The 10,198-nt window shown below is 40.0% G+C and overlaps 1 protein-coding gene across 2 annotated transcripts in view; it reads left to right on the top strand.

The window, feature by feature from the left end:
- The first annotated feature begins 794 nt into the window (after window positions 1-794).
- LTN1 (listerin E3 ubiquitin protein ligase 1) overlaps window positions 795-10,198 on the top strand; it is a 30,930-nt gene continuing 21,526 nt past the window's right edge. For both annotated transcript variants that reach the window (XM_064152375.1, XM_064152374.1), the window contains exons 1-9: window positions 795-870; window positions 2,287-2,490; window positions 3,017-3,115; window positions 4,081-4,311; window positions 5,141-5,193; window positions 5,571-5,751; window positions 6,430-6,603; window positions 8,488-8,678; window positions 9,844-9,991. In XM_064152375.1, the coding sequence (XP_064008445.1) occupies window positions 829-870; window positions 2,287-2,490; window positions 3,017-3,115; window positions 4,081-4,311; window positions 5,141-5,193; window positions 5,571-5,751; window positions 6,430-6,603; window positions 8,488-8,678; window positions 9,844-9,991 (1,323 nt within the window). In that variant the 5' untranslated portion in view covers window positions 795-828. The remainder of the gene's footprint in view (window positions 871-2,286; window positions 2,491-3,016; window positions 3,116-4,080; window positions 4,312-5,140; window positions 5,194-5,570; window positions 5,752-6,429; window positions 6,604-8,487; window positions 8,679-9,843; window positions 9,992-10,198) is intronic.

The following is a 10,198-nucleotide window of genomic DNA, read 5'->3' as shown; positions in this document are numbered from 1 at the left end:
CTGGGGACCTTGAGAGGCTGGAGAGGTGGGCCCATGCCAACTTCAGGAAGTTCAAGAAGGCAGAGTGCACAGGATGATTTGGGAGTGCTTGTTGATGAGGTGCTGGACATGAGCCGACAATGTATGCTGGCAGCCCAAAAAGCCAACTGTGTCCTGTGCTGCATCAAAAGGTGTGTGGCTAGCAGGTCAAGGGAGGGGATTCTGCCCCTCTGCTCTTGTAAGGCCCCGCCTGGAGTACTGCATGTAGCTCTGGAGGCCACGACACAAGAAGGACACGGGGAGGGGCCAAAGGAGGACCACCAAAATAATCGGCTGAAGGAGTTGTGGCTGTTCAGCCGGGAGAAGACTGGGGGGACCCTATAGTGGCCTTCCAGTATGTGAAGGGGGCACATAGGAAAGCTGGAGAGGGACTGGATAAGGGCCTGTGGTGGACAAAAAGCAGTAGTTTAAATTAGAGCAAGGTAGATTTAAACTAGGAAGTTATTTACCATGAGAGTGGTGAGACACTGGAAGAGAGTACCCAGAGCACTTGTGGGTGCCTCATCCTTAAAAGTGTGTAACACAAGGCTGAATGAGGGTTTGAGCAAGCGGGTCTAGTGGGAGGTGTCCCTGCCCGTGTCTGGGGAAAGTAGAGCTACGTGATCTCTAAGGTCCCTTCCAATTCAAGCCACTCGGCTTCTCCCCGGAGCTGGGGAAGGCTCGGCCGCCGCCGCCGCCCGCCTGGCTCTGCCCCCCCGCCCTCCGGAAGTGCTGCTCTCCGCCGCTTCGGCTTACTGTGCGTCTCCGCGCTCCCGGCCGGTGCTCAGCGCCGCAGCCGCCGTCGCCGCCATGGGAGGCAAGAACAAGCAGCGAACCAAGGGCAACCTGCGGGTGAGCGCGTCTCAGCGGGTGGCAGACGGCGCCTGTGAACCTCGGGTCCCGCGATCCCCGCTGGTGGCTCTGGCGGGGCGGGCAGGCGACCTGGCTGGAGAGGGCGGCGGGGCCTGGGCCCGCTCCTCGGCCTCGGGGCGGGGGCTGGGTTGAGCAACCCTTTCCTAGCCGCTGCCTCGGGAAGGGGCTGAGCACAGCGGAAGGCCGTATCTTCTGGGGCATGGCGCTGCTTTGAGGCCCGGTTTTGGGCCTCTCTGGGGCTGTGGTCACGGCTGGCCTTCAGGGGCGACTCGGCGTGGACCCATGTTTTAGGGGCGTGTGTTGCAGCTTCCTGCGGTGTTAGTACGGGTTTTCCAGGCAGGGACAGGGCTGGGGAACTGTCACTGCAGAATCGCCACAGACGTAAATGCTGCAAGGTATCGGGGGCTACATTCAGCGGTTTTGTTTAGTTGTTCTTTTTCCTGTCTTAGAGTACACCTGTGGCGGTGTCTCTGCGTTGCTACCGGGCTGAAGTGCTCTTGACACTGTGTCATGTGGCACTCGCTCAGGATGGGAGAATTGTGGGGTCCAAGTTTGTATTTAGGATACGTCATTCCTACAAACCTACTCTTTGTTAGCTGTTTAGGGAAAACTTGGAGATACAATCAAGCATGTCCTGATAGTTGAGATTTTGCACTCAGGAAAAGTGGCTTAATCTGTAGACATAACAGTCAGGTAAAAAGTCCAAGAAAATAAGAAAAATACAACACATTTCAGCAAATAGTCATTACTTAAAAGATCCTCAAACCCCAGCAAACTCTCAAAACTGCAACCATTATGAGAAAATAAAAGGAGAACATTAAAACATTGGGTTTGGAGCAGTCTTTTTGAAGGAGTGGGGTTGACATGAATACAAGCAAGATGTTGACTTAACTAGGGCAAACTAGAACTGAACTTCAAAACATTCACTGTAGTACAAAGCAGATAGTATTGTACCATGTTACATATCTAGATCCATTTCTCTTAAGTTTTTCTTGATCGTTTTGTTGCTGGTAACAACCTTTGTTTCATGTGTGTTCCTTGGGAGAGGTATTGGTACAATAACATGAGAAGAACTAAAAACAGAAGTAGTCAGAGAGAGTAAATTGTTTCTTAATAAATTGTTTGCTTACAGAAGGACTTTTTTTGTTAACCTTTTTTGTATGTGTATAAAAAGAATATAATATTCAATAAGGAAGGTTTATGAGCAAAGGGAATGCTGTTTCTAAAAAGAACAATTTTCTAGGTCAAACCTACACGTGGCTTTTTTGGTAAGACTTTCTTTTAAATGGAAGATTAATTACACAATATAAATAGGATTATTATGTGAATTGGTGCATGCACAATATAAAATTACTGAAATAGATAACTGACTTTTGTTCTGGATGTTTTTGCTAGCCCTCTAGCAGTGGTCAAGCTGCAGAGCTCCTTGCCAAAGAACAAGGAACAGTGCCTGGATTTATTGGCTTTGGAACATCTCAGAGTGATCTAGGATATGTTCCTGCAATCCAAGGAGCAGAGGAAATAGACAGCCTTGTGGATGCTGATTTTCGAATGGTGTTGCGAAAACTTTCTAAAAGAGATGTCACAACAAAATTAAAAGTAGGTGTATCCTTTATCCCTCCTCTTGAAGTACCTGAAAAAATGGTCCATCCTAGAGTGCTTCCAGAGCATTCATAAAATTGACTCTGTAGATCATAGAATCAGTCAGGGTTGGAAGGGACCACAAGCATCATCTAGTTCCAACCCCCCTGCCATGGGCAGGGACACCTACCCTAGATCAGGCTATCCAGAGCCTCATCTAGCCTGGTCTTAAACACCTCCAGGGATGGAGCCTCAGTCACCTCCCTGGGCAACCCATTCCAGGCTCTCACCACTCTCATGCTGAAGAACTTCCTCCTCATGTCCAGTCTGAACCTACCCACCTCCATCTTTGCTCCATTCCTCCTAGTCCTGTCACTACCCGATGTCTTAAAAAGTCCCTCCCAATCTTTTTTGTAGGCTCCCTTCAGATAAATGCTCAACTGCAAGAAATGAATTGGTTTTTTGAAAAGAAAGGGTTGTGAGGTAGAAGTTGGTGAATCACAGAATATCTTTCTGACTTCTTCAATCATGCTCTTGATTCTAGGCTATGCAAGAGTTTGGGACAATGTGCAAGGAAAGGGAAGCAGAAGTTGTTAAAGGTGTTCTTCCTTACTGGCCAAGAATTTATTGTAAAATCTCACTAGTAAGTATTAAAAGTATCTAAATGAGCTTCTCAGGATACTTCCTGTGAGAACCTCTAAGGCAGCTTTTGTTGATACATCTAACTTGTTGGAATTATTGACTTGTTCTAGTCAAGTTGAGGGAAAGTAGTCATCTTTATTGTGGAGATATTTGAGTACTGGCAGTGGGTGCAGTCTTGAAGCTTTCATGTCTAGGCTGTACTTGCTGAGTGTTAGACCTTTACATTACAAATATGACAAGATAAATATTCTCATGAAAAGTTCTTTACCTAGATTCTAGAATGGCTGAAGAGAATGTACTAGTCTTTTAAAGAAATCCCTTCTTTTCTCCAGTCTAGGACTAATGTCTGACCAGATTTGGTAGTTAGTAAACGAAGTAACCCCACGAAAAAATAAACATGAAAAAAACATGCGTAGCCAGATAATCCAGTTTTCTGATGTATTTAATACATCTCCAAACTATCTGGACTGGCTGCTATTGGAAATGTCTCACTATTCTGAGCTATTAGGTCAATTCCTAGCATTTCATTCAGGGGCCAGGAACCATCGTGATGTTGTAAATTCATATACAAATAATGGATAATAATGCACAGTTTGTGTAAGGTTATTATAGTAATTTTAATCCAAAAAGTGTCTTCAAGGCTTCCTGTTTCTCTTGCCTCTGGTCTTTCTGTGAAATGTTTGTATAAAATGGAAATTGAAACTATAGTTAGGGACATTAGGGAAAGATTACAATTTTGAATGTACAACACAGTGGGAATATGGTGATAACTTGGGAGTCTCCCATTGTCTAGAGATATCAAGATTTTTTTATTGTTGCCTATTTTCACATCCATACAGTCTGAATCAGTGTGGAAAATGTCTAAACAGAGAGGTGGCTTTTGGTTTTGGCCATCACTTCTTGTTTGAAGTCTTTGGCCTCAAAGGTACATTTCTTTAGTAGTAAAGCTTTCTCTTGTTTTAACAGGATCATGATCGCCGTGTTCGAGAAGCAACTCAACAATCTTTTGAGCAACTCATTCTTAAAGTAAAGAAACATTTAGCTCCTTACTTAAAAAGTATCATGGGACACTGGCTGATTGCTCAGTGTGACACTTACTCCCCTGCTGCTTCTGCTTCAAAAGTAGCTTTTGAAAAAGCTTTTCCTTCAAGCAAGCAACCTGAGGCCTTAGTATTCTGTAAGGATGAAATTCTTAATGTGAGTTTATATGTTTACATTTCTTAAAGGCTTTGTGTTTGTTTGTATTTCTTTAAGGCTTTGTGTTGAGCATATGTCAGCTTTTATTGCAGATTGAAAACTTATCCTGCCCCTGTCTATTCTTCATGCTTAAATTTCTTTCTCACCTGAAACTGCTTCTGCTCTTGTGACAAGAAGACTGTCCAAGTCATATCACTTGGTTTTTTTGTCTTATGGACCCATCATATATAAATGTAACCACTTTGTTTTGTCTCAGTTTGTTGCCTTAATACCAGAAGCATGTTCACAGATTGACAAGTTGCATTGGGTTGGAAGGGACTCTCAAAAGTTACCTTGTCCAACCCCCCATGCAGTTAGTAGGGATGCCTCCAACTAGATCAGATTGCTGAAAGCCACACTGAGTCTGATCTTGAATGTCACCGAGGACAGAGTCACAACCACATCTATGGGCAGCCTGTTTCAGTATTTTACCACTCTCACTGTAAAGAGCTGCCTCCTTATGCCCAATCTAAATCTACCCTGCTCCAGTTTAAAGCCATTGCACCTCATCCTATCATTACAAGCTCTTCTAAACATCATTTCCCAGCCTTCCTGTAGGTCCTCTTTGGTGCAGGACTTCAGTTTACAAAGAATTAGGACATCTTGATTCAAACACTACCACAGCTACTGTGTTCAGTAGGAGTCAGTTAAATTTTGTTCTTGTTAATTTGTATGTCAAAAATGTGTTTGAAAGACTTGACTTGGAGATTGTCAAATTTTATTGTGATGTCTCCAATATAAATGCTGGATTCTCACATTTATATATATGTTGCTATTTTTTTCCCTCTAGGTACTTCAAGATCATCTTCTGAAAGAAACACCTGATACACTCAGTGACCCCCAGTATGTTAGCTTGCTTTCAAGTATATGGTTTAGCCTTGGTCTGTGGCAGGTTCTCTCTGGCTGGAAGTAATGGATTGTTTTGTTTCAAGAGATGGAATAGTCATTTGAGTCCAGATCTCAGCAAGTTTCCTTGGGGAAGTGTTATCAGTTACCTGGTTCTTGTTTCAGCTCTTTTATGAGTAGTATTTTTCAATACCTGGAAGATGAGATGACTTTGTAGTGCTAGAACCTCTCGAAAGTTTACATATTTACTTTGCTGGCATTGCTGAACTCAAACGAAGGGCACAAAAAGTTTAGTTTAGACAGTGTAGAAGATCTTGAGAGGCCAACTGATTTATTTATTTATGTTTCACTTGAATTTATTTTTGTTTTCTGAGAACCGTACCAGAGGAAGAAAGGGAAGCCAAATTTTTCCGGATTCTGACCTGTTCCTTGCTGGCTTTAAAAACGTTGCTTAGTATGCTACCAAAGAAAGAGGTGCATTCACTGGAGGAAAAGTTAATGTTGCTTCTGTCCCAGTCTAAATTTTGGAAATACAGCAAGCACAACGTACCACAGGTGACTTTTTAATTTCTTCATTATTTTGATTGTTTTTAAATATAATACACTGAGGCTAAGCAAGTATTAATTACTTTTATTCTGCAGGAATGATCTTTGTACTTCACTGAATTATGTTAGAAACAGCCTTCAAATTTCTAGGCCTTAAATAGACAGTATTACTCTAAAGTTTTCTCTCTCACCTGATCTTTACCTAATCTGTTGTTTCCACACCATCATCATCTGCTTCTTGGCAATCTGTCATGATTTCAAGTGCATGTAAAAGATACAAATGTGTGTCAGTTGACTGCTCATGTTGTTAGTACTTTGGGATTTTTGGTTTTTTTTAAACCATTTTGTTTGTCTTTGGTCTGCTAAGCACAGTAGTGAATAGATGATAGTATTTTGTAAAAAAAAAAAGAATTAAGGTGCTTTTAGGAAAACCTTTGTATATACTTTTATAGAACTATTAAAATAGTTCTTTTTAAAATAAACTTTTTATCACCAAGTAAATTGCTTTAAAATATTAAATAGGCTTACCAAGTAATTGATTTTTAATAACACATATTTGCTGATCTGGCAAAATACAGGTACTGCATGTTGTAAGTTACAGTGACTTTAAAAAGAATGTTGTAAACTACATGGTATGAGAAAGTGTTGCCATTTGATTAAAACTTTGTTTTTTCTGGTTTATGTCAGGTTCGCTCAGCTTTCTTTGCGCTGGTTTCTGCTTTTTGCCAGTACTTGCCTGAGCTGGTGAAGGCTGAAGCACCAAGAGCTTGTCCTGCTGTTCTTCTCAGCATTGATGACAGCGATGCAGTGGTGTGTCCTGCTCTTTGGGAGGCTGTACTTTATACTGTTACCACTATTGAGGTAATGTGGAAAACTAAGGGGCAGTTGTTTTACTGGCATTTAACTTTTCACCAAATGCTGCTGTTCCATGTCTAGAACTAGGAGGAACAGCTTGGCTAAGTTTTCTTTGTTATTAAGAACGTAAACTTGTCAATGGTACATGGTCCTTCCTCTGTAGGGGTTCAGTGTAACTTTATTGTGTTCAGGATGTCTGAAAATCACGAAGTAAATTAACCTGAATCTCTTTGATTAAATGGTTACTAATAAGTAAAATAGTACTTAAAGCCTTAGTTAAAGACAATTACAGAAATGACCTGCAGTGCATTTGTTTGTTTGCTTGTTTTCTTTCCTAATTTTATGCTTATTTCTATGACTACTTTTTTTCTTTCCCTTTTTTTTTTAATAATATTAAGTGAAATAGCAGCTTTTAAATTATTAGGAGGATGACTGATTATCATAGTGTGGTGGGTTTAGGAAATCTCTTCCCCAAATTAAAATTTACGAGACCAGCTCAGAAGACTTGGAAGTAAGACAAAGCTATATTTTACAGCAAGCTAAATTTATGAGCATGTATACAAAACATATTTACAGTTATATACAACTTAGAAATTATACAGAAAACCAGTCTTTCCCCCTGGAGAAAGAAAAAGCCCAGAAGGAGCCAAATCCATCCTCTCTCTCCCCCCAGATAGAAGAACCAGGAAGGCTCACATGTTACCTAGAAAAGGTTAGTGTGGAGGAGTCAGAGAGGCAAAGGAACAGTGACAGAGCCAGCACCCAAAAACCAAGAGAGTGAAATTGTTTATATGTTGGCTTTTTATACCAATTAGCAAACTTATAAATGACAGGGACTTTATCATTATTACTCTTTCACAACTAATGCTGTAATTCATTTAGATTCTGTACTGAACTTTCAGGAAAGTTAATGATTTCCCTTACTAGAATATTCCAATAAGCCTTAAACTACCACACATAGACTGGGATTTTTTGAGGGTTTAAGACTCCAGATCTCTTTCATGACTGCTGCAATCTGTGGGAGAAAATCAATAATCTTTTTTTTTCAGATTTCTATAAGTACAGATATCTGGAAATATGATAGATGAGGTGACAGGTGGTGGAGGTGCCAAGGTATTTTGTAACCATCAGAAGATTTTTCAGGGGAGTTTTGAAGTTAGTAATTCTTCTAACATTAGGGTTTGGAAATCATTGCTTATTCTTGATAATGAGAATTCTGAATTAAATACATGACCAGTTACAATAATGATTTTTATGAAGAATCCTTTAAGTATTATTAAAGAATCATAGAATCATAGAATCATAGAATCAACCAGGTTGGAAGAGACCTCCAAGATCATCCAGTCCAACCTATCACCCAGCCCTAACCAATCAACTAGACCATGGCACTAAGTGCCTCATCCAGTCTTTTCTTGAAGACCCCCAGGGATGGTGCCTCCACCACCTCCCTGGGCAGCCCATTCCAATGGGAAAATCACTCTCTCTGTGAAGAACTTCTTCCTAACATCCAGCCTATACCTACCCTGGCACAACTTGAGACCGTGTCCCCTTGTTTATTGCTGGTTACCTGGGAGAAGAGGCCACCCCCCACCTGGCTACAATATCCCTTCAGGTAGAAGCCTTTAATTGCAGCTTGATGACAAGGAATGTCAACTGATTTTAAACAATACCTAAATAGTTTCAGTACATTAACTTCTTAAATTCAGAAGCTGGAATAGGGAGAAGGTGATTTTTAAAAATAGTAGCAAGTGAAATTAAATTTTACAATAACTTGTAAAATACGTATGGGAATACAGTAACATAGGGAAGTGTATTAAATGTATAGCTGAGTGGTTCTTCCAAGGCAGTAAATTCTCATTTCATTTTCATTAGCTGTATTTCTTTCTGTAGGACTGTTGGAGTCATGTAAATGCGAAAAAGGGAGTTCTACCAAAGCTATGGACAGTGCTTCGAGAAGGTGGACGAGGACTAGCTACTGTTATATACCCAAATCTCTTGCCGTTCATTAGCAAAGTACCTCCTGGTATTGCAGAGTCAAAGCTGGAGTATTTCAGAACTTTTTTCAGCTCTATAATTCAAGGGTATGAACCACAAATCTACTAATTTTTTTTTTCAGTCAGTCTCTCTTGCATTTTCAAATAGGAGAACTCTTCTTCTTTAAGCATTTAAAGATAAGTAATGTATCATTTTCACTGTCGTATTTGAAAATTATCTCTTTAAAATACTTAATACTGAAATAAATACCCAAAACTAGGCTCAGTCCTCGGTGGCTGTCCCTATCTTAAACTTTTAGTCCTCTTTTTCATTACGTTTTCCTTGCCTAAAGCATTTCTTGTCAAAGCTTTGGCTTTATTTCATAACAAGTTTAAAGTAAAAAAAAATGATTTAAGGGTATGAATGGCTTTGAGGATGTCAGTCTCTTCTCATCGGTGTGTAATTGTTAGTGGGATTATTGTGGATTAGCGTTGTGATTGTAAAGTTCTTGTGATGCTTATTTTTAAAGCATTGAAGTTGCTATAGTTTTTGCTTTTGAGGTACATCAAAATTAGCTTGCTGGCAAATCTAAATAGATGCACACACATTGCCTACCTGAGCATTGATAAAAAGACTGAAATGTAGCTTATTTAAACAAAAGACAATTCTTGATTGTTCTTGGTGTGGCCATTATCAGAGCTCTTTTAAGAAGAGCCTTATGTGTGGGTTGATTCTAAAAAGTGTGTAGATTTTTGTTTGAAGTATTAAATGGTTGTAGTATTTGTGTGATAATTTGTGTGATCTATTATTTTTTTGAAAAACAAACAAATCACAGCTGTTTGAACCCAAACTGGCTATGGCAAAACTGTTTTGGTGGCTTTATAATTTAGTGCTTTTTTTTTTTCCTGTAATGACAGGAAGTGACACTAAATCTGAGGTGTGTGTAGAAAATTGCAACACAGTTGACAGCTAAAACAGTAGACAGTATGCTTGACTGGTTATGTTTCTTCTGCTTACACAGATACTGTATTATAAATGCTAAACTAGATGAGAAAGTTACTTTAATATAAATTATATTAGATGCCCACATTGATTTTTGTATTTGTTTTGATCTGATTGCCATCAGTGATTCTACGATTCTGTGTTTTCATGATAGTGTTGTCTATATAAAAGCAGCATAACAAAGGTTGTATGTTTATTGCATGTGTGTGGTGCTTTCTCAGAAGTGAGGGTGACTAAGGGTGCCCTTCCTCCAATGGTGCTTTCCAACAGGTTGTCAAGTGAGCGAGCGACAGCCAGCCCCTCGGAAAGTTCTGCAATGACTGCTGCGTTCATGGAGTGTCTGTGCTTTGCCATACTACAGAAAATAGATAATGAAGATGACCAAGGGCAAATTCATCAGATGCTTATATGTGACCAGGTATTTAGTGGAAGTGCTTGATATTGTTATGTGTATGTTTAATAAGTTTATTTATGTGTTGAAAGCCTTACTAGAATTTATGGGGGGAAAAATGTTACTGAATTCATTTAATTTCTTCCTTCCTAGAAAATAACCCCTTTTACTGTACAGTTTAAATCCTGTTAAGGAAAAAAAAAGATTTCACTCTGTATATTTTTACTCAGTGTT

This window comes from Pogoniulus pusillus, chromosome 12, assembly GCF_015220805.1.
Source record: "Pogoniulus pusillus isolate bPogPus1 chromosome 12, bPogPus1.pri, whole genome shotgun sequence".
Taxonomy (NCBI): Eukaryota; Metazoa; Chordata; class Aves; order Piciformes; family Lybiidae; genus Pogoniulus; species Pogoniulus pusillus.
Note: the sequence above shows the minus strand (reverse complement) of the source record. Positions and strands in the feature narration are given on the sequence as shown.